The sequence below is a fragment of the Atractosteus spatula genome, assembly GCF_055471065.1.
Source record: "Atractosteus spatula isolate fAtrSpa1 chromosome 10 unlocalized genomic scaffold, fAtrSpa1.hap1 SUPER_10_unloc_1, whole genome shotgun sequence".
NCBI classification, from domain to species: domain Eukaryota; kingdom Metazoa; phylum Chordata; class Actinopteri; order Semionotiformes; family Lepisosteidae; genus Atractosteus; species Atractosteus spatula.
This window is the reverse complement of record NW_028296612.1, coordinates 3,463,714-3,486,683: the sequence shown is the minus strand read 5'-3', so window position 1 is coordinate 3,486,683 and position 22,970 is coordinate 3,463,714. Positions and strand designations below refer to the sequence as shown.

At 54.7% G+C, this 22,970-nt stretch overlaps 2 protein-coding genes across 2 annotated transcripts; one reads left to right on the top strand and one right to left on the bottom strand.

The window, feature by feature from the left end:
- Positions 1–1,234: 1,234 nt before the first annotated feature.
- On the bottom strand, positions 1,235–17,473 carry LOC148813466 (uncharacterized). Its single transcript, XM_088908272.1, has 13 exons — positions 17,036–17,473; positions 16,604–16,756; positions 14,998–15,632; positions 14,578–14,756; positions 13,216–13,548; positions 12,556–12,843; positions 11,527–11,820; positions 10,345–10,635; positions 9,073–9,279; positions 4,468–4,527; positions 3,509–3,799; positions 2,407–2,700; positions 1,235–1,801 (listed from the first exon to the last, which is right to left on the bottom strand). The coding sequence occupies exons 4-13, from the start codon at positions 14,618–14,620 to the stop codon at positions 1,671–1,673; spliced, it is 2,232 nt and encodes a 743-aa protein (XP_088764398.1). The 5' UTR covers positions 14,621–14,756; positions 14,998–15,632; positions 16,604–16,756; positions 17,036–17,473; the 3' UTR covers positions 1,235–1,670.
- Positions 15,396–21,032, top strand: LOC148813465 (CD276 antigen-like). The gene is made up of 9 exons (XM_088908001.1): positions 15,396–15,471; positions 15,588–15,727; positions 17,474–17,529; positions 17,639–17,718; positions 18,419–18,751; positions 19,053–19,346; positions 19,736–20,020; positions 20,111–20,404; positions 20,651–21,032. The coding sequence occupies exons 1-9, from the start codon at positions 15,396–15,398 to the stop codon at positions 20,767–20,769; spliced, it is 1,677 nt and encodes a 558-aa protein (XP_088764127.1). The 3' UTR covers positions 20,770–21,032.
- The last annotated feature ends 1,938 nt before the right edge of the window (positions 21,033–22,970 follow it).

The window sequence follows — 22,970 nt, the reverse complement described above, 5'->3', positions numbered from 1 at the left end:
AGGTCTTGGTTTTAAATGCCTTCTGGCAACTGCGAGCGCGAGCTCTCCCTTCCCCTTCCTGATTTAAGGATCCATCAGGGGGAAAGGGCCCGGACGCGCCTGCGGAAACGGTCTCTAGTCGTTCACGACGACTTCAGCTGAGACCAATCAAAACAGCACGAATCCTCACACAGTCCAGAGTCACAGGGCAGCTGGAGTCTGTCCCAGTGAGCAACAGGCACAAGGCAGGGTTCACCCTGGACAGGACACCAGTCCATCACAGGACACACACACACTCACACACACCCTGGACAGGACACCAGTCCATCACAGGACACACACACACTCACACACCCTGGACAGGACAGCAGTCCATCACAGAACACACACACACACACACACACTCACACACCCTGGACAGGACAGCAGTCCATCACAGGACACACACACACACACTCACACACCCTGGACAGGACACCAGTCCATCACAGGACACACTCACACACCCTGGACAGGACACCAGTCCATCACAGGACACACTCACACACCCTGGACAGGACAGCAGTCCATCACAGGACACACACACACACCCTGGACAGGACAGCAGTCCATCACAGGACACACACACACACACACACACACACACACACACTCACACACCCTGGACAGCACACCAGTCCATCACAGGACACACACACTCACACACACACCCTGGACAGGACACCAGTCCATCACAGGACACACACACTCACACACACACCCTGGACAGGACAGCAGTCCATCACAGGACACACACAGAAACACACACACACACACACACACACACCCTGGACAGCACACCAGTCCATCACAGGACACACACACTCACACACACACCCTGGACAGGACACCAGTCCATCACAGGACACACACAGAAACACACACACACACCCTGGACAGGACACCAGTCCATCACAGGACACACACAGAAACACACACACCAGGGCCAGTTTTCACAGCAGGACTTTGGACTGTGGAAGGAAACCCACCCAAACGCATGTCAACGTAGATAATTATTTAATACTCTTAACACTTAAAAGAATAAAGAGAAACTGGCTCACACCCAATCAAACTGAGAATCCTTTAGTGCAATTAAAAGGGTTTTATTGCCTTTTTTATTATCTAGAATTTGGTCAAAAAAAACTCTTAACAGTGCAAAATACAAAATATGTTACAAAAATAAAGTTCTGCAAGCCCACCCCCCCCCCCACCCACTATCTCCACCCCCACAAATCTCAGACAAAAAAGTGCTCTGCTGAATGGCACTGGAGGGACGGAGCTCTCCTGATCACGAAGGGGGTGCTCCCAGCCCGATCGTTTTAAAGTGCTTCACGGGGACCCGTGCTGTAGAGACACCCCACTGCTTTTTAGTCTCCGAAAGAAACAAAGATAGTGTCACGCCTATCAAGAGACAGCCCCGCCCTCCTGTGCCCAGCCTGGAAGCTTCAAGTCAATGCGGTAAGAGCTGTGCCACCACCCAGGGGATTCGAACTCGCAACCGCCCTGGTGGTGGTGGTGGTGGTGGTGGGGGGGGGGGTTACCAGCCCAGAATCGCCCCCCCCCCCCCCCACAGCTCGGCTCGGGATCAGGTGCGAACTCCGCACCGGATGAACGGAGGAACCCGCCAGTCCGCAGGAGCCCGGCTCCGGTTCTCAGACAGCGCGGGCTCTGTGACGCAGGACGACGGCCACCGTCACGGCGACGAGGAAGAGGAAGAGGGCGCCCGAGAGGTAGGCCGGGACACGCCCCCGGGTTCCGGAGGGTTCTGTCTGAGCCTTGGGATCTGGGGAGGGCAGGGAGACGGAGAGAGAAAGACAACCCACTGTTAACACAGTCCAATCACACCCCCTCCGACCATCACAGGACACACACACACACTCACACACCCTGGACAGGACAGCAGTCCATCACAGGACACACACACACTCACACACCCTGGACAGGACAGCAGTCCATCACAGGACACACACACACACCCTGGACAGGACACCAGTCCATCACAGGACACACACACACTCACACACCCTGGATAGGACAGCAGTCCATCACAGGACACACACACACACCCTGGACAGGACACCAGTCCATCACAGGACACACACACACACCCTGGACAGGATACCAGTCCATCACAGGACACACACACACACCCTGGACAGGATACCAGTCCATCACAGGACACACACACCCACTCACACACCCTGGACAGGACACCAGTCCATCACAGATCCCCATGACCTGGAAAGAGCTCTGAGAGGAGGGTCTGGAAAGGCGCTATATAATAACAACAACCACAGCAAAGACACCGCTCACTAACAGAGGGCCGGATTCGGGGGGGGACACAGGACCCATCCGCAGAGCAACCCCCCTCCTCCTCCTCCTCCTCACCTTCCAAGCTCACGGACAGCTCCACGGTCCCGATGTCCCTGCCCGTGTCCGGGTACCTCAGGGTGTAGAGCCCGGCGTCCTCCGGCCCCAGGGGCCCCAGCACCAGGTGGCCGTCCCGCGCCGACACCCTGCCCCCGTACGGCGGGGGGCAGCTGGGCAGGCCGTCCCGGACGGAGCAGAGCGGGCTGGGCGGCCCCCCCGCCGCGGGCCGGAACAGCAGCTCCGCGGGCCGGTTCGTGAAGAGGGGCAGGGACACGCTGGCGCCGCCGGCCGCCCTGAGGGACCGGCGGTACGCTGCGGCGGGAGAGAGGATCGGGTCACTGGCGGGCCTGTACAAACACGGCTGGGCAGCCTGTTCCCCACCCCCACCCCCCCTCTGTGTACAGAAGGGCCTCCTGTCCTGACTGGAGGAGCTCACCCAGCTGTGTCTGGAGAGAAGCCAGGGTATCGGCTTCAACCACAGGGCTGGGCAGCTTGTTCCCCACCCCCACCCCTCTCTGTGTACAGAAGAGCCTCCTGTCCTGACTGGAGGAGCTCACCCAGCTGTGTCTGGAGAGGAGCCAGGGTCTTGAAGCCTTGAAGATGATGTACTGCGAAAACCGCTACAGACAGGAAAGGTTATGATGTCTCAAGGGACGCTCGACTGTTTCTTCCCCTGACCCTCACATCTTTCTCAATCAGTCAGGAGCCCCTTCATGCAATACCCCCTCACATCCAGAGCAGCAATAAGCTAGCGAGGAAAAACCGTCCTTCGGCTGAGACGTCAAACCGAGGTCCTGACTCCCTGTGCTCATTAACAATCCCGGGGCGTCTCTGGAGAAGAGTAGGGGTGTTACCCCAGTGTCCTGGCCTGATTCCCCCCCCGGTCTTGACCCATCATGGCCTCCTAATCACCCCCCTCTCTGAACTGGCTCCATCCCTCTGCTCTCCTCCCCACTGAGAGCTGCTGTGTGCTGAGCGGACTGGAGCATCATCCAGGTGGGGTACACACTGGGGGGGGGCTGGAGGGGATCCCCCTGACCTGGGAAGAGCTCGGAGTGGAGGGTCCGGCAAGGCGCTATATAAGTGTAAGGATCTCTTCTGAGAGCGACCGGAGCCTCACCTTCCACCTTCAGCTCGTAGGTGGCGCCGCTGTGATCTCCTCCCACCTCCCGGTGCCAGGCGGTGTACTGCCCCTCGTCCGCCGCCGTCACCCTGCGCAGCACCAGGGTCCCAGCCCGGACCTCCAGCCGGGCGCCGAACCCGTCCGGACAGGAGCTCAGCGTCCAGTTCCTGACCCGGAAGTGCCGGGTCGCCCCCTCGCCGCCCCGGAACTCCACCTCCGAGGTGCCGGCCCGCAGGGGCAGGGCGAAGTCGTCGCCGTGGCTGACGGCGAGAGCATCACTGCAGCAGACTGACCCGGAGCGGGGTTATTCCACAGGTCGGCACGCACACGCACACGCACACACGATCAGCCAGCAGCCATATCACCCTGCAACTCACAACTGGCAGCCCCCCCCCTCTGGAGCCCAGCAGGTGTGAGCCTGGCCAGTACCTGGAGGGGAGACTCCTGGGAGAGCTGAGGCTGCTGCTGGGAGAGGGGTTAGTGGGGCCAGCAGGGGGCGCTCTCACCCTGCGGTCTGTGTGGGTCCTGATGCCCCAGTATAGTGACGGGGGACACTGGACTGTAAACAGGCGCCGTCCTTCGGATGAGACGTCAAACCGAGGTCCTGACTCTCTGTGCTCATTAACAATCCCGGGGTGTCTCTCGAGAAGAGTAGGGGTGTTACCCCAGTGTCCTGGTCAAATACCCCCCTGGTCTTTACCCATCATGGCCTCCTAATCACCCCCCTCTCTGAACTGGCTCCATCACTCTGCTCTCCTCCCCACTGAGAGCTGGTGTGTGGGGAGCGTTCTGGCGCACTATGGCCCCAGGTGGGGGCTGCACATTGGTGGTGGCGGAGGGGATCCCCATTACCTGTAAAGCGCTTTGAGTGGAGTGTCCAGAAAAGCGCTATATAAGTGTAAGCAATTATTATTATATATTATACATATATATAATAAATAAAAGCTCTAACTCACCACGATCAGTGCAAGACAGAGCACACAGGATGAAAAGCCATCTTGTCATCCTCGCGCCACCTACAGAGAGAACAGAACCCGTCACGACCCAGAGGAAACTCTAAGGAAATACGCTGGAAACGACGGACAACGGGCTCTTCTTTACACTAGGGGTGGCGGGGGTGGGGAACAAGCTGCCCAGCCCACGTTGTTTAAAGGCGATACGCTCGCTGACTTCACTCAAGACCCTCCAGTCAGGACGGGAGACGGGTTTTTTTTTTTACGCGAAGGGTGGTGGGGGTGTGGAACAAGCCTGCTCCGCAGACGCCCTCGTTTCTTCTAAGCAAGGGCTGGGTTAATTCCTCGCCTCCTTGAGCTGCTGACGACCCAAGGGGGCGTCACTGGCTCTGACTGGAAAGAGGAGAACAGGGGGCGGTCTCGCACAACGCGGGAGAAACCCCCCCCCTTACTTCTGAAGAAAAGCCGCCACACGCACACTCGCGCAATTCGAGGAAACTGTCACCACACCCCACGCACACGCCAAGTCACTCTACGAGCAAGTCCAGAAAGTCTAGCAAAATAAACACTCGGTTTCAGGCGCTAGCGGTAACCCACAGAACCGCCACACGCTTTCCAATAGCAAACATAAACATTACAGCTCTCATTCCCCCACCTCCCTCAGCCCAAGAACATCTCCTGAACATCCACAGCGCTTCAGCACGACAAAACGGTGCGAACGAACCTCCAACGGGTCTGGAACGATCCTACGTGCGGACTGAAAAAACACGTTTTATTCCACTCAACCGGCCTCACCGCTACCACGCTGCTTTGGAGGTCCTAGAACTCGGCCGGTCCCCTAATATTGACGACATTGAGAGGCCCAAACAAAAGCCGTGCGAGGAGGAGGAGGAGAAGACGCCAAAAAAAAAAAAGATTGAACTCCTTGGCGATGTACTTTACAACTCCCCCACCACCCCCAAGATACAGTTAAAATAATATAAATAAATAAATAATACAAATAAAATGTATCCCCCGTCCTCGCAGGAACACTCAATGGGTGTTTTTGAAGGCGGCGCTCGGGTGCGACGTCATCAAGGGGCGACGGGAAGTGTAGTTTTCAACCACTCTTGGACGCCTGGACGGCGGGAGCGATCTCCGTCTTAACTTGCGAGATCATTAAAGCCAAGTCAGTATACTGGCGGGTGAACCGTGAGCACAGACGATCGAGATCAGAGCGTTATTTTTTCTACTGTAGAAACCAACAACAACAAAAAAAAACACATTTCCCGGCTGAAAGTGGACGATGATAAGGCGATACGGAAATCGCCCGGTTGGAACGGCAGTACGACACAATCCCCTCCGTCTCCGCTCATGGAGTAGGAAAAGCCCACGAAATCAAAGGGTATATCGGAGCAAATCTTCACCAGGGAGGTGAAATATAAAAAAACAAAACAACAACGACAACTGCGTCTCCCCCATCTTCTCGTCTTCGCCTTGCGACGCGCTGAATGATGCGCTCACAGCACCAGCGATGATATTTCTATGCAGCTCTGTTTCATATGACAGGAGCGGGTCTCCAAACCGACTCTTTTTACCGTCCAGCTCTCCATCGCACCCGGGGCCGGCCCGTCCCCATTTCTTCTCTTCTCCAGGAAGAAAAAGACGCAAGATATCCGAACCCTTTCCGTCCCCGCCTCCTCCAGAGAGAGAGAGTGAGAGTAACTTTCTGTCTTCTTGCGAGACCATTAGAGCCAAGTCAGTACACTGTCGGGAGAATCGTGAGCACAGACTATCGAGATCAGAGCGCTATTATTTCTTCTGCCATTATTTCTACTGAATTTAATTATTTTATTTGCTGTGGCAACACTGACTGTACCCATCGGTCATGCTAATAAAGCACCTCGAATTGAATTGAATTGTAAGAGAGAGAGAGAGACAGGCAGACCTGGCTGCCCAGAGAGGACAGGCTGTGCTCCCACTGCCAGCGGGGAGAAACAGAGACAGAGGTGCCCTTCCTACTGCACCGGGACAGATACTCTGGGATTAGAGAAACATTCTTCCCGAAATTCAGAAATCTAGTCCCAGAGTTCCCACACCTGCCAGAGTCACAATGGGTCCCAATCCTACTGGGAGAGGGAGGAGGGAACTCAGTTGAACTGGCAGCCCAGTGTGTGATCTCCTGTCACAGCCTGAGGGACAGTGAGTCTGTCTCCCAATAATGCTCCAGCCGCCTACCGTATATGTCAATATTTTATAATACATCTTTGTTGTAAATGTCTGTAATATGTCTGTAGATTTTATTTTACTATTATTTTATGTTTTGTTCCATGTTCATTTTATTATTTTTATTTGCTTTGGCAACACTGATTGTACCCATCGGTCATGCGAAAAAAAGCACCTCGAATTGAATTGAATTGTAAGAGAGAGAGAGAGACACACGAGGAAAAAAACAACAACGAAACCAAAGTAAACAACAACAAAGAAAAACGGGTTCTGAGTTCTGGAATCGCTGGGCCCGACCTGGGCTCGGAGATCCCCGACCGGACCGACCCGGGCAGTGCGGCGTTTTGCTCTCAAACCGCTTAGCCCGGTTCGGATGGGGCTGATCGCGACACTCTTTCAAAACAAAAACAATGTTCCTCGTCAGAAGAGACCTTGTTATGCTAATCACCCCCAAACTGCCAGCTGCTCCACAACTATCGATTAGTAGTAGCGTGCGCTGCACTAGCAGTTGATCACTAATCAATTACTCAAGTAAGGACGGATCGATCGATCGATCGATCGGGTCCGGAAACAGGGGGCGATACCGCGAACTCGGACCACTTGGGCCCGACGGGATCCCCAGCGAGCATCACAGCCACGGAGAGAAAGAGCAAAACTATTTCATTTCTACAAAAATACAAACCCCACGCCGCCACCCAGCTGGACGAGAACGCGCTTACTTACTGACGCCGGCACGACGACACACAACAACAACAACAAAACGTGCAATGCATTCACACACAAAAGTCAATTTGAATGTCGGGGTGTCAATCTGTAACCCCCCCCCCATAAGAGTCACAAGGGCGCAGAAGGACAGACGCGGAACCGCAAGAGGTTGAGGTGTCGGCCCCCCACCCAGATCTGTAAAAGCATGCAGGGGGTTAAAAAGTAACTCACGGGAGCTCCGTCTCTCAAGTCCTCCGAGAGTCGCTTTCGTAGGGATGAAAATTCTCTGAAAGCTCATCGTTGTGGTCCAGAAAACCCCGCTCATTTCCATACATTACGCCCCCTGTACGCTTCGCAGCCAATGAGGTGACAGAGGGCCACGCCCCCCCCCCGCCACACGCCGCCTGTGAAGTGTCTCAGCCCAGTTTCTGAACATCATGAGGCGGAACCTGATGGTCATTTAAAAAAAAAAAAAAATGTATAGTTTAATAATAATAAACAATAACTGATTGCTTACATTTATAGAGCGCTTTTCTAGACACGAACGGAAAAAAAAAAACAATGAAACTGCCAGAGGCAATGATGTAAATGATGTGATCGGCTTCAACTACAGTGCTAGGCAGCTTGTTCCCCACCCCCACCCCCCTCTGTGTACAGAAGAGCCTCCTGTCCTGACTGGAGGAGCTCACCCAGCTGTGTCTGGAGGGAAGCCAGGGTATCGGCTTCAACCGCAGGGCTGGGCAGCCTGTTCCCCACCCCTACCGCCCTCTGTGTACAGAGGGCCTCCTGTCCTGACTGGGGGGGGTCTCACCCAGCTGTGTCTGGAGAGAAGCCAGGGTATCTGTCATGCCCTCTGCCTCCCACATTCTCTCACATAGAAACGCACCTGCGCTAATAACACCTCAGGCTCGGAGCACGTCTGCCAAACGACACCGCCCCTGCAAGTCAGCCAACGACACTCCATGAAGCAATGCAGCTTCTTCCTCGCACAAGACACACACCCTTCAGAACCCTCTGCTCTGCTCTTCTCCCGGTACTGGTCATTCTCCGGAGCACGTCCTGTGCCAGTGCCTGTGCCAGTGCCTGTGCCAGCGCCAGTGCCTGTGCCTGTGCCAGCGCCAGCGCCAGCGCCAGTGCCAGTGCCAGTGCCAGTGCCAGTGTCTGTGCCTGCGCCAGTGCCTGTGCCAGTGCCAGTGTCTGTGCCTGTGCCAGCGCCTGTGCCAGTGCATGTGCCAGCGCCAGCGCCAGCGCCAGTGCCAGTGCCAGTGCCTGTGCCCTTTAGGATTAGGAAGCCTTCTTATTGACCTCCACCTTCTGAATCACAGAACCGCCTTCTGCCTTACCCTCTCCTGGACTGGGAACCTACTCGCGGACTCGGACCTCGCCTCTCGCCTAGCCCTCTTTCCCTCTGGGAACGTCGCCCTCATCTCTAGACCCCCCTAAAAGGTACTGACCCGCTTGCTCAGGGGGTCATTCGTGACAGTATCGGCTTCAACCTTGTTCCCCACCCCCACCGCTCTCTGTGTACAGTAGGGCCTCCTGTCCTGACTGGATGAGCTCCTCCAGCTGTGACCGGAGAGAAACCGGGATATCGGCTTCAGCCACAGGGCTGGGCTGCTTGTTCCACACCCCCGCCCCCCTCTGTGGAAAGAAGAGCCCCCTGTCCTGACTGGATCCCAGCAAGGGGATCCCCCTGACCCCGGTGCTCTGCCTCCGCGGAGAGCTCCTCTTCCTGGTCTGGAAACGCCCTGCACTGCAGCCTGAAATCGGGGCGCTTGGCCTTCTCCGCCCTCCTCCTCCTCCTCCTCCCCCACAGCAGCAGGCCCCCAGCCACCAGCACGAGGAGGATCAGGACTCCCACGACCGTCCCGGCAACCAGCCCACTGGACAGACCTGGAGGGGGGGCTGGGGGGGAAGGGAGACACACGGAGAGCAGGTTAGAGATCGGGGAGACTGGGGTGTATAAGACCCCGAGGGGCAGAGGCAGAGCCCAGCTTGTAGGGGATCAGAAACAAGAGAGGAAAAACACGCGCAGAAAAAAAAAAACAATTCAACCACCAGAGGTTATAAATGCAGTAAATGATGTGATCGGCTTCAACCACTGGGCCGGGCAGCCTGTTCCCCACCCCCACCCCCCTCTGTGTACAGAAGAGCCTCCTGTCCTGACTGGAGGAGCTCACCCAGCTGTGTCTGGAGAGAAGCCAGGGTATCGGCTTCAACCACTGGGCCGGGCAGCCTGTTCCCCACCCCCACCCGCCTCTGTGTACAGTAGAGCCTCCTGTCCTGACTGGAGGAGCTCACCCAGCTGTGTCTGGAGAGAAGCCAGGGTATCGGCTTCAACCACAGGGCTGGGCAGCCTGTTCCCCACCCCCACCCCCCTCTGTGTACAGAAGAGCCCCCTGTCCTGACTGGAGGAGCTCACCCAGCTTGTTCCCTACCCCCACCCCCCTCTGTGTACAGAAGAGCCTCCTGTCCTGACTGGAGGAGCTCACCCAGCTGTGTCTGGAGAGAAGCCAGGGTATCGGCTTCAACCACAGGGCTGGGCAGCCTGTTCCCCACCCCCACCACACTCTGTGTACAGCAGAGCCTCCTGTCCTGACTGGAGGAGCTCACCCAGCTGTGTCTGGAGAGAAGCCAGGGTATCGGCTTCGACCACAGGGCTGGGCAGCTTGTTCCCCACTCCCGCCACCCTCTGTGTACAGAAGAGCCCCCTGTCCTGACTGGGGGAGCTCACCCAGCTCTCACTCTGGCAGTGAAATAACACGGGGTCACGACAGGGAAAGTTAAAAAGAGAATTAATGTAGGATGGAGATGAGGAAATGATTCTTTACACAAAGAGCTGTGGGTGTCTGGAACAGCCTTCCCAGGCAGGCGGAGGGGGACCCTACATTAGGACTTCAGCGAAATGAGTAAACGCTCAAAATTCACAGTCATGTGACCCTCTAGTCCCCCTACTGTAGACCTGCTCACCCTCCACAGTGACAGTGACGATCGCAGTGCTGATGGTGTTTCCCTGAAGGTCCCTCACTGTGTAGCTCCCCTGATCAGACGCCCTCAGCTCCTGCAGCCTGAGCTCCTGATTCTCCACTGACACTCTGTCTCTGTACTGGGGGACACAGCTGGCTGTGCTGCTCTGGACAGAACACACTGAGGTCCAGTCTCCTGAGCCTGCAGGGTCAAACAGCACCTCCACCGGCTCTCCAGTGAGCAGGGGGACAGACAGAGAGGCTCCAGCCTGCAGGGTGACATTGTCTCTGCGAGCTGGAAGACAATCAGGACAGAGAGCGATATAAGAACCCCCCTCTGTCCTGGAGGGGTCAGTGTGTGTGTGTCTGCAGAGTCTCCAGGGGTCTTTAAAGCAGGGCTGTCCAGTCCTGGTCCTGGAGGGGTCAGTGTGTGTGTGTCTGCAGAGTCTCCAGGGGTCTTTAAAGCAGGGCTGTCCAGTCCTGGTCCTGGAGGGGTCAGTGTGTGTGTGTCTGCAGAGTCTCCAGGGGTCTTTAAAGCAGGGCTGTCCAGTCCTGGTCCAGGAGGGGTCAGTGTGTGTGTGTGTCTGCAGAGTCTCCAGGGGTCTTTAAAGCAGGGCTGTCCAGTCCTGGTCCTGGAGGGGTCAGTGTGTGTGTGTCTGCAGAGTCTCCAGGGGTCTTTAAAGCAGGGCTGTCCAGTCCTGGTCCTGGAGGGGTCAGTGTGTGTGTGTGTGTCTGCAGAGTCTCCAGGGGTCTTTAAAGCAGGGCTGTCCAGTCCTGGTCCTGGAGGGGTCAGTGTGTGTGTGTGTGTCTGCAGAGTCTCCAGGGGTCTTTAAAGCAGGGCTGTCCAGTCCTGGTCCTGGAGGGGTCAGTGTGTGTGTGTGTGTCTGCAGAGTCTCCAGGGGTCTATAAAGCAGGGCTGTCCAGTACTGGTCCTGGAGGGGTCAGTGTGTGTGTGTGTCTGCAGAGTCTCCAGGGGTCTTTAAAGCAGGGCTGTCCAGTCCTGGTCCTGGAGGGGTCAGTGTGTGTGTGTCTGCAGAGTCTCCAGCGGTCTTTAAAGCAGGGCTGTCCAGTCCTGGTCCTGGAGGGGTCAGTGTGTGTGTGTCTGCAGAGTCTCCAGGGGTCTTTAAAGCAGGGCTGTCCAGTCCTGGTCCTGGAGGGGCCAGTGTGTGTCCTGGTCCTGGCTCACCCTCCACAGACAGCTGGACGGAGCTCAGCAGCCTCTCGGTGTCCATCTGCCACAGGGTGTACGTGCCCTGGTCGGCCGGGGTCACGCTGGACAGCAGCAGGGCGCCGGGCTGGCGCCTGACCCGCAGCTGGTACTGCAGCTGAAGCCGCACCCGGCCCCCCTGCAGGGCGAACACGGGCTCGGGCACGCCCCCCGCCCCCGCGGGTGCGAAGCGCACCTGCGCGTCGGCGGCGCCGGACAGCAGCGGGATGGAGAGATCGGAGCCCGCCGGCAGAGTGGCGTTCTCCCTGCGGGCTGGGGGGACAGGATCCGGGATGAGGAGCTCAGCTCTGGAAGGAATCTATCTGTCCACTTTCTCCAGTCCAGGGTCAAGGGGGGGAGCAGGAGTCTATCACCCTTGACAGGACACCAGTCCATCACAGGACACACACACACACACCCTGGACAGGACACCAGTCCATCACAGGACACACACACTCACACACCCTGGACAGGACACCAGTCCATCACGGGACACACACACTCACACACCCTGGACAGGCCACCAGTCCATCACAGGACACACACACACTCACACACCCTGGACAGGACACCAGTCCATCACAGGACACACACACACTCACACACCCTGGACAGGACACCAGTCCATCACAGGACACACACACTCACACACACCCTGGACAGGACACCAGTCCATCACAGGACACACACACACACACTCACACACCCTGAACAGGACACCAGTCCATCACAGGACACACACACTCACACACCCTGGACAGGACACCAGTCCATCACAGGACACACACACTCACACATCCTGGACAGGACAACAGTCCATCACAGGACACACACACACTCACTCACACACCCTGGACAGGACACCAGTCCATCACAGGACACACACACTCACACACCCTGGACAGGACCCCCCTATAATCCTATAGCACATCCACACCTGCTGACCGGTCAGCTGCCCGGCTCTGCAGTCCGAGCCCCTCCTGCCCACAGAGCGGGTCTCGCGCCTACCTTGCACAGTGAGCTGGACCGTGCTGAGGGCTCTTCTGGTGTCCAACTGCAGGACGGTGTAGGTGCCCTGGTCAGCTGGGGTCAGGCCGTAGAGGGTCATGACCTCGTGCTTCACCAGCACGCGGGTGTGGTACTGGGGTTCGAACGACACCCAGCCGCCCTCCAGGGTGAGGACTGTGATGCGCCCTCTGCCTCCCTCGGGACTCGAAAGCACCTCCACTGGCTCTCCGGAGGGCAGGGGGACCGACAGGGGCAGCCCGGGATACAGGGAGAGGTTCAGACTGTGAGCTGAGGACAGGGAGAAGGAGAAGGAATGTCAGGAAGTATACGGAAGAGACGGCGATTCTCTTCCCAGCAACACAAAGTTCTGAGCGACTCCTGTTCACCTTCCCTTGTTTGTCCAAACTGTATGCACTGGCTTGTTCCACACCCCCACCCCCCTCTGTGTACAGCAGAGCCTCCTGTCCTGACTGGAGGAGCTCACCCAGCTGTGTCAGGAGAGAAGCCAGGGTATCGGCTTCAACCACAGGGCTGGGCAGCCTGTTCCCCACCCCCACCCCCCTCTATGTAAAGTCCTCAGTGGCGCTACAGTGTCACACTCATACCTGCCGCTGAAGCCCAGGTTCTGTTGCTACGGAAACGGACGTGACGAGCCGTTACCCACGACGGTGAGCCGCACGTCGCCCAGAAATGTCCGGGAGCCGTCCTCTTCCTCCCTGAAGCACTCGTACGTGTCCTCGTCGGAGAGCCGCGCGCGATGGAGGCTCAGGGAGAAGTCCCCCCGGAGGAGCCCGTCCCGGGACACCTCCGTGCGGTTCTCGAACCCGGGGCCGGGGGCGGCCCTGCCCTGGCGGAACGCCCACACGCGTCTGGCGGGGGTCTGCCAGAGGAGGCTCAGGGAGCCCACAGGGGCCCCCCTGTAGGCAGATCCGTCACAGGGGAGAGAGACTGAGCCCCCAAATCTCACCGACACGGAGACAGGAGCCGCCGAGACTGAGGGAGACAGCAACACAACACTCTAGTACACACAGCAACACAACACAGCACACTCTCATACACACACAGCACCACAACACTCTTATACACACAACAACACAACACAGCAACACAACACCCTTATACACACATAACACAGCACTCTTATACACACAACAACACAACACAGCAACACAACACTCTAATACTCACAACAACACAACACTCTAATACTCACAACAGACAGCAACACAACACTCTGATACACACAGCAACACAACACTCTTATACACACAGCAACACAACACTCTAATACTCACAACAACACAACACTCTAATACTCACAACAACACAACACTCTTATACACACAACACAGCAGCACAGCACTCTTATACACACAACACTCTTATACACACACGCAACACAGCACACTTATACAGACAGCACACTCATACACACACAACACTCTCTTATATACACACATACTGTTCTGTATCACAGAACTGTGTGACAGACTAAGACAACAACAAAAACAAACTGTAACACACAACAGTGTGAGGAGATGCAAAAACACAACTAGACACCATAGAGGCTGAGAGAGAAACTGAAATAAACAACATCATAAACACACAGCAGAGTGAGAGACACTATAATAGTGTGAGCCACAGCAACAAGACACAGTTAAACACCCGTTTAGACACACAATAGTAAGACAGTAACACAACTAGACACCCTCTTTCAAACACATAATGGAGAGCGAGATTGTGACACAGCTGTGGGATGGATTTCATTACGGTCTCTCTGCCCAGACTGAATTCAGACGCACACAGTCCCAGAAAGGAGAGCTCACCACCAGACAGGACGGACAACAGCAGCCCCCCCCCAGAGCATCGTGGGACTGGACGCCCCCTTCGACACCGAGACGGGAGCTGAAGGGGCAGTGGAGAGAGACTGTGACCCACCTGTGGGACAGATGAACATGTCTGTATGTCTGTGCCCTGACTGAATGCCCCACAGGTGAGTTAAGGAGTTAAGGGAGAGCTCACCTCCAGACAGGACGGACAACAGCAGCCCAGCCCAGAGCATCATGGGATTGGCCTCTCTGCAGGGAGGGGACTGAGAGAGTGAGGTTCAATGAGGAGTAGAGACTCCGATCTCTGTCTGTACCTGAGACCTTGAGAACCAACCAGGCCCGAAATCGGTCCCTTTTCCTCCCACTGTAAAACTGTAAAGAAAAGTAAAGTTTTACTTAACAGGGACAGGTTCATTGCTGTGCTGAAGAAGGAAGAAAAGAAATTCGGCAGCTCCTCTCGCTTTTACAGGCTACAGCGTCAGCTATAATATATATATATCATATTATATATATAACTATATATATTGCTGGACAGCTACCGAAGAAAATAAGATAAGATATAATCAGATAAGATAAAATAAGATATAATCAGATAAGATTCATGAAATATTACCTTAGATTCAGCTGGCAAGACCCGGGTTCGAGCCCATGCAGGGAGTGGCGAGGGGCACCAGCCCTGGAACCCCAATCCGTTACAATAACACAAGGACAGACAACGAAAGACGGGCTATTTCGAAGTCGCAAACGTGAGATAAAAAGTCGCAATTGCGAGATATAAAGTCGGAATTCTAAGATATAAAGTCGCAATTGCGGGATACCATAGCGCTTTGTTTGTTTGTTTGTTTGTTTGTTTGTTTTTTTACCCCCTGGAGGAAACAGGCTTCCCATATGTCACGACTCAGAGCTGGGTGACAAAGCGATAGCGAGAAACGGCGCACACACCGGCTCACCACCGCCCTGACCGCCAGGCCTCCTTTGAAACCACGGCCTCGGCTGGCGGTCTCACGCCGAATGCGGGGCGACGAACTCCGGGAGAGAAACCGCGAAGCTGCCGGTCCTCCTCTTTCGCAGCACCAACGGCCGCTAGGTGGCGCCTATAATATACTACGCTAGTATATTATGCAGGGAGGGGACTGAGAGAGGACTGAGGAGGTTCAATGAGGGGTAGAGACTCCGATCTCTGTCCGTACCCGAGACCCTGAGAACCAACCAGCCCCGAAATCGGTCCCTTTTCCTCCCACTGTAAAACTGTAAAGAAAAGTAAAGTTCTTACTCAACGAGGACAGGTTCATTCCTCTGCTGAAGAGAGAAGAAAATTCGGCAGATCCTCTCTGCTTTTACAGGTACAGCGTCAGCTATAATATATATATTATAGTATAGTATATATATATAGCTATATATATTGCTGGACAGCTACCGAAGAAAATAAGCTAAGATATAATCAGATAAGATAAAATAGGATATAATCAGATAAGATAAGAGTCATGAAATATTACCTTAGATTCAGCTGGCAAGACCCGGGTTCGAGCCCATGCAGGGAGAACCCCAATCCGTTACAATAGCACAAGGACAGACAACGAAAGACGGGCTATTTCGAAGTCGCAATTGCGAGATATAAAGTCGGAATTCTGAGATAAACGTGAGATAAACACAGAGGGCTCCACGGCCGAAACGTTGTGTTCTCTTTCTTCTTTTTTTTCAGCCTGGAATAAACCTATTACTTGTTCCTTTGCAGCCTACGCGTGCTGACGCAGCTACCCACCTGAACTACTTGCTGTGTTGTCTGTATTAAGCTCCTGTTGCACTGCAATTTCCCTCACGGGATCAATAAAGTATCTATCTATAAAAAGTCGCAATTTCGAGATATAAAGTCGGAATTCTGAGTTTTTAAGTCGGAATTCTGAGATACCATAGCGCTTTGTTCCGTATGTCATGACTCAGAGCTGGGTGACAAAGTATATTTATATCTATATCTATATTTACATCTATATTTATATTCATATGTATGATACGATTTTTCTGTGTACTGTTCTGTTCTAGTTTGTTCTTTGTGTGTCCGGACTGTGAGTAACTCTTGTATTGTATGTATTGTACTATTATTATATAATTCGTTACACTGTGGCTGTGTTGTCTGTGTTAAGCTGCTGTTGCACTGCAATTTCCCTCACGGGATCAATAAAGTATCTATCAAAGCGAAAGCGAGAATTGGCGGCACACACCGGCTCACCACCGCCCTGACCGCCAGGCCTCCATTGAAACCACGGCCTCGGCTGGCGGTCTCACGCCGAATGCGGGGCGATGAACTCCGTGAGAGAAACCGCGAAGCTGCCGGTCCTCCTCTTTCGCAGCACCAACGGCCGCTAGGTGGCGCCCTGGGTGCAACAAAACACACAGTGTAGTACAGTACAGCAGAGCTGCTGTATTTATATATATGGTGTGATTACACAGTACGGGGCGATACGATTTCTCAAAGTTACAGTGCAAGAAGCGGAAAGTCAAGTCTTCTGGACGCTTAGCGAATACGAGGTAGAGTGAATTTCACACCGACCACAGGCTACGACTTGTTTTTTACTTTTGTTGTTGTTGTTGTTGATGTTGTTTTGCAGTGTGGCTCTTGCTGAATCGACCCAAAAAAGTGAGAAAGCACGTACCGCGATACTGTGCTTTGGTCCTGCTCCTCGCGTGTGTGCTACAAAGTCCAGAGATATAATATCAATCCAGAAATATAACCCGAGCCAGTTGCATGAATCTCCCGAGGGAATATTTGCTTCGGCAGCTGTCCAGCCAGACAGGGCGTCGCTCTCTCCAGGGACTGTAGGTGTCGATTACACGGGAGTTAACCACGCCATATTCCTCACTTATACAGTAGCTGACTCTGTAGCCTGCAAAAAGCGCCGATTTGCTTTTCTTCCCTCTTCAGCACAGCAATAAACCTGTACCCGTTAATTAAAACTTCAACCTTCTTTTTTTTCCCAGTTGTACAGTGGGAGGAAAAGGGACCGAGATCGGAGTCTCTACTCGCTACTGAACCTCACTCTCTTCCTTTTTTGATTTTTTTTAACCTCTTTCTTCCGGTCCCCTCCCTCCAGGGAGTACAATCCCATGATGCTCTGGGCTGGGCTGCTGTTGTCCGTCCTGTCTGCAGGTGAGCTCTCTCTTAACTCCTTAACTCACCCGTGGGGCATTCAGTCAGGGGACAGCCATGTTCATCTGTCCCACAGGTGGGTCACAGTCTCTCTCCACTGCCCCTTCAGCTCCTGTCTCGGTGTTGAAGGGGGCGTCCAATCCCACGATGCTCTGGGGGGGGGGCTGCTGTTGTCCGTCCTGTCTGGAGGTGAGCTCTGCTCTAACTCACCTGTGTGGGATTCAGTCAGGGGACAGACAAGTTATTCTGTCCCACAGGTGTGTCACAGTCTCTCTCCGGGGTGTGTCTAGAAGGGTGTCCACTGTCTGTTGTGTGTTTATGAAGGTGCTGTCTAGTTTTCTCAGTCTCTCACTCTATTGTGTTTAGGATGGTATTCATTTGTGGTGTCCAGTTGTGTTGTTATCTTAGTCTCTCACGCTGTTGTGTGTGTATAAGAGTATGTTGTGTTAGTCTCTCACACTGTTGTGTTACATAGTGTTGTGTGGATGTGTTGCTGTTAGTCTCTCACGCTGTTATGTGTTGTGTTGCTGTCTCACACTGACATGTTACAGTGTGTTGTTGCTGTATTGTGTGTGTATAAAAGTGTCATGTTGCTGTATTGTGTGTGTGAGTCTGCTGTTAGTCTCTCACACTGTTGTGTGTTTGAGTGTTGTGTATGTATAAGAGTGTCATGTTGCTGTATTGTGTGTGAGTGTGCTGTTAGTCTCTCACACTGTTGGGTGTTAGTGTTGTGTGTGTATAAGAGTGCTGTGTTGTGTGTGTATAAGGGTGTTGTGTTGCTGTGTTGTGTTGTTGTGTGTATAAGAGTGTTGTGGTGCTGTGTGTGTATGAGAGTGTGCTGTGTTGTGTTGCTGTGTGTACTAGAGTGTTGTGTTGCTGTCTCCCTCAGTCTCGGCGGCTCCTGTCTCTGTGTCGGTGAGATTTGGGGGCTCAGTCTCTCTCCCCTGTGACGGATCTGCCTACAGGGGGGCCCCTGTGGGCTCCCTGAGCCTCCTCTGGCAGACCCCCGCCAGACGCGTGTGGGAGTTCCGCCAGGGGAGGGCCGCCCCCGGCCCCGGGTTCGAGAACCGCACGGAGGTGTCCCGGGACCGGCTCCTCCGGGGGGACTTCTCCCTGAGCCTTCATCGCGCGCGGCTGTCCGACGAGGACACGTACGAGTGCTTCAGGGAGGGAGAGGACGGCTCCCGGACGTTTCTGGGCGACGTGCGGCTCACCGTCGTGGGTAACGGCTCGTCACGTCCGTTTCCGTAGCAACAGAACCTGGGCTCCAGCGGCTGGTGTGAGTGTGACACTGTAGCACCATTGAGGACTCTACACAGAGGGGGGTGGGGGTGGGGAACAAGCTGCCCAGCCCTGTGGTTGAAGCCGATACCCTGGCTTCTCTCCAGACACAGCTGGACGAGCTCCTCCAGTCAGGACAGGAGGCTCTTCTGTGCACGAAGTCTACAGTAGGGGGACTAGAGGGGTCTCCACTCCTGACAGAGGGGGTTCTTGTATCGCTCTCTGTCCTGATTGTCTTCCAGCTCGCAAAGACAATGTCACCCTGCAGGCTGGAGCCTCTCTGTCTGTCCCCCTGCTCACTGGAGAGCCGGTGGAGGTGCTGTTTGACCCTGCAGGCTCAGGAGGCAGAGAGACCATCACCATCCTCACCCTGGAGGGCGGCTGGGTGTCGTTCGAACCCCAGTACCACACCCGCGTGCTGGTGAAGCACGAGGTCATGACCCTCTACGGCCTGACCCCGGCTGACCAGGGCACCTACACCGTCCGGCAGCTGGACACCAGAAGGGCCCTCAGCACCGTCCAGCTCACTGTGCAAGGTAGGCCAGCGCGAGACCCGCTCTGAGGGCAGGAGGAGCCCGGACTGCAGAGCCGGGCAGCTGACCGGTCAGCGGGTGTGGATGTGCTATAGGATTCTAGATCAAGCCAGTCAGGACAGGAGGCTCTGCTTTACACAAAGGGTGGTGGGGGTGTGGAACAAGCTGGTGTGTTTACGATTGCTGTGTTTAGTTCTGTGCCCCTCAGTCTTTCTCTAGAGTCTGTCATCGTGTAGGTGTCTCTCTCGGTCTCTGCGGCTCCTGTTTTTACACAAAGGGTGGTGGGGGTGTGGAACAAGCTGGTGTGAGTGAGGGAAGGTGGACAGCAGGTAATAAATTAATAAAGAGATTCCCTGACCTGTCCTGACTTTCCTGCCCTCTCTCTTCCTCAGCAAGCTCTCGGCGCCTCACCCTGCAGGCTGGAGCCTCTCTGTCTGTCCCCCTGCTCACTGGAGAGCCGGTGGAGGTGCTGTTTGACCCTGCAGGCTCAGGAGACTGGACCTCAGTGTGTTCTGTCCAGAGCAGCACAGCCAGCTGTGTCCCCCAGTACAGAGACAGAGTGTCAGTGGACAATCAGGAGCTGAGACTGCAGGAGCTGAGGGCGTCTGATCAGGGGAGCTACACAGTGAGGGACCTTCAGGGAAACACCATCAGCACTGCGATCGTCTCTGTGGAGGGTGAGCAGGTCTACAGCAGGGGGACTAGAGGGGTCTCCACTCCTGACAGAGGGGGTTCTTATATCACTCTCTGTCCTGATTGTCTTCCAGCTCACAGAGACAATGTCACCCTGCAGGCTGGAGCCTCTCTGTCTGTCCCCCTGCTCACTGGAGAGCCGGTGGAGGTGCTGTTTGACCCTGCAGGCTCAGGAGGCAGAGAGCCCATCACCATCCTCACCCTGGAGGGCGGCTGGGTGTCGTTCGAACATCGATACCACACCCGCGTGCTGGTGAAGCACGAGGTCATGACCCTCTACGGCCTGACCCCGGCTGACCAGGGCACCTACACCGTCCTGCAGCCGGACACCAGAAGGGCCCTCAGCACCGTCCAGCTCACAGTGCACGGTAGGCCAGCGCTCAGTCAGTTATTTCTTTGACCGCTGGGTAGGAAGTTACCGCTCCGACCGTCCGCTGTAGCGCCTGACCTCTGTGGACACGGCAGCAGCAGCCAGGTTTGCTATTGCTTTCCCTGCCTCTCCTCTGTGCCAAGAGGGAAACACAGCTGCAGACCCCTCTCCCCGCCCGCTGCCCCACTCAGTGCTCCTCTCCTCAGACATTAATTTTTCTCTTTCGTTTGTTTGTTTTTTTTAGGTGCAGGTCCCGCCAATATCAGAAACAACCTTCTGTTCGCCTTCCTGCTGCTCGCGATCCTGGTTTGGTTTTGTTTTGTTTTTTTTTGCGCTTTTATTAGATGTAGAGCCGTTTTATAATTTTGTAAGATATATTTTTCAATAAAATAATACTGCGGGGGCTGAGAAAATAACGTTCCTTTTAATTCCATTTCCCAAACACGGACATGCCCGGGGAGGAATCTAGAAGAATAAAGAAATACATTTATATATTTTTTTCTTTCTCTCTCGTGAACTGCTCGTCTTGGCACGCCACGCCTGAAACTGGAAGCCCAAGGTGTTTTCGGAGTAGCCCGAGAAAACGACACAAACGCGACATTAAACGCTGGCCAGGAACATGGACATTTCCTCGTTTTTGTGTCTTTTTTTTTTTTGTCTTCCAAACGATGCTCTCAAAACGGCCCTTTCAGGACGGCGCGGCCCGCCGGTCCCGGTAGGCGTGTGCGCAGGGCGCTTAAAAAAAAAACCCCAAAAACAAACACCTTCACGGCTACACGGTTTCGCGGGCTCCTACAGAGAAGGAGGAGGACTCCTGATCCGCGCTGCCGTAAGACCGTAAAAAGCCGAGAGACCTTCGGCGATTCTGGTGCCGCAGCTGCATCGCCTCTGTCCGCCAGAGGGCGCCGTTCGGCCGTAACTTCGTGAAAGCACGGAGAACACAATCGCTGCACTTGCGTGGAAATATGTCCACCCCTCCATCCACTTTTCGACAGCTGTATCCAGTCCGGGGTCACAGACTGGGGGAGCTGGAGTCTGTGCCAGCAAGCAACAGGCACAAGGCAGGGCTCACCCTGGACAGGACACCAGTCCATCACAGGACACACACACACACCCTGGACAGGACACCAGTCCATCACAGGACGGACACACACACACACACCCTGGACAGGACACCAGTCCATCACAGGACACACACACACTCACACACACTGGACAGGACACCAGTCCATCACAGGACACACACACACTCACACACACTGGACAGGACACCAGTCCATCACAGGACACTCACACACACACACCCTGGACAGGACACAGGTCCATCACAGGACACACACACTCACACACACACACCCTGGACAGGACAGCAATCCATCACAGGACAGACACACACACACACACACACACTCACACACCCTGGACAGGACACCAGTCCATCACAGGACACTCACACATTCATACACCCTGGACAGGACACCAGTCCATCACAGGACACACACACACTCACACACACACACACCCTGGACAGGACAGCAATCGATCACAGGACACACACACACACTCACACACCCTGGACAGGACACCAGTCCTTCACAGGACACTCAAATATTCACACACCCTGGACAGGACAGCAGTCCATCACAGGACACACACACACACACTCACACACCCTGGACAGGACACCAGTCCTTCACAGGACACTCAAATATTCACACACCCTGGACAGGACAGCAGTCCATCACAGGACACACACACACACACACCCTGAAGAGGACACCAGTCGAACCCAGAGCCCGGCTGTACCTGTCTCACAACACGGGGTCTATCTATCGCAGATCAGTCTCCAGACATCCATCTATGATCTGTTCAAATCCCTATACAAACCTGTTGCAGGTCTATCGAACCAGCGCTATGGAGGCGTCGTTCCCAAGTCCGCTCCCTGCACAAGTCACGGTTATGCGTGTTTATTCTTTACCGTCGTATAACACGCGATGAGCCAGCGGGTCGCTCCCAGACCCGGACGGATAACCATCCGGAGGTGGAAAACGAAGACATGTTTCTCTCGTCTCCGTTAACGCAGTTTCGGGGAACGGTGTTTCAGATCTTTTTTTTTTATGCTAGTTTCTGAAACATCTTTGAAAATCTTGTGTTTTTTTTTTTAAAAAAAGAGCTTTTCAAGGGTTTCACAGCCTGCTCGGGTTGTTATAGGCTTGGCTGCTCAGAAGCGCCATTTATCCACAAGCCTTGATGTGGTTTTTGCTGTTATTTCTTTTGAAAAAAACAAACTGGTTTCTGTCTGCCTTCCCCCCCCCCCCCCCCCACCTCCCTCTTCACACCCAGACCAGAGCGCTGTGGAAAATGACGCGTCCTCAGCGCCAGATAGGTGTATATATAGCACACGTAGCCCCCCGGCCCCCTGAAGTTCCATACCCTGTGCCCCTGTGACCTCCTGGCGGTTCAGAAAGCTGCGGTTTGGTCTCTTTTGTCGCTTTTGTTTATCCAGGCGCTGTTTCTCTCGTCTCGGCTACACGCCCCCGCACGAAAGCAAACCTGGGCGCGTG

What these genes read in the sequence shown, in the direction of transcription:
- LOC148813466 (XM_088908272.1), bottom strand. Translation starts at nt 14,620, where the DNA reads ATGATGCTCTGGGCTGGGCTGCTGTTGTCCGTCCTGTCTGGAG. An exon ending in CGTCCAGCTGTCTGTGGAGG is followed by an intron (nt 10,636 to 11,526) that starts GTGAGCCAGGAC and finishes ATTGTCTTCCAG; the next exon opens with CTCGCAGAGACAATGTCACC. An exon ending in CGCGGAGGCAGAGCACCGGG is followed by an intron (nt 4,528 to 9,072) that starts GTCAGGGGGATC and finishes TTCTCTCTGTAG; the next exon opens with GTGGCGCGAGGATGACAAGA.
- LOC148813465 (XM_088908001.1), top strand. Translation starts at nt 15,396, where the DNA reads ATGCGGGGCGACGAACTCCGGGAGAGAAACCGCGAAGCTGCCGGTCCT. An exon ending in GATCCTCTCTGCTTTTACAG is followed by an intron (nt 15,728 to 17,473) that starts GTACAGCGTCAG and finishes CCCTCCCTCCAG; the next exon opens with GGAGTACAATCCCATGATGC. An exon ending in CGTCCAGCTCACAGTGCACG is followed by an intron (nt 20,405 to 20,650) that starts GTAGGCCAGCGC and finishes TGTTTTTTTTAG; the next exon opens with GTGCAGGTCCCGCCAATATC.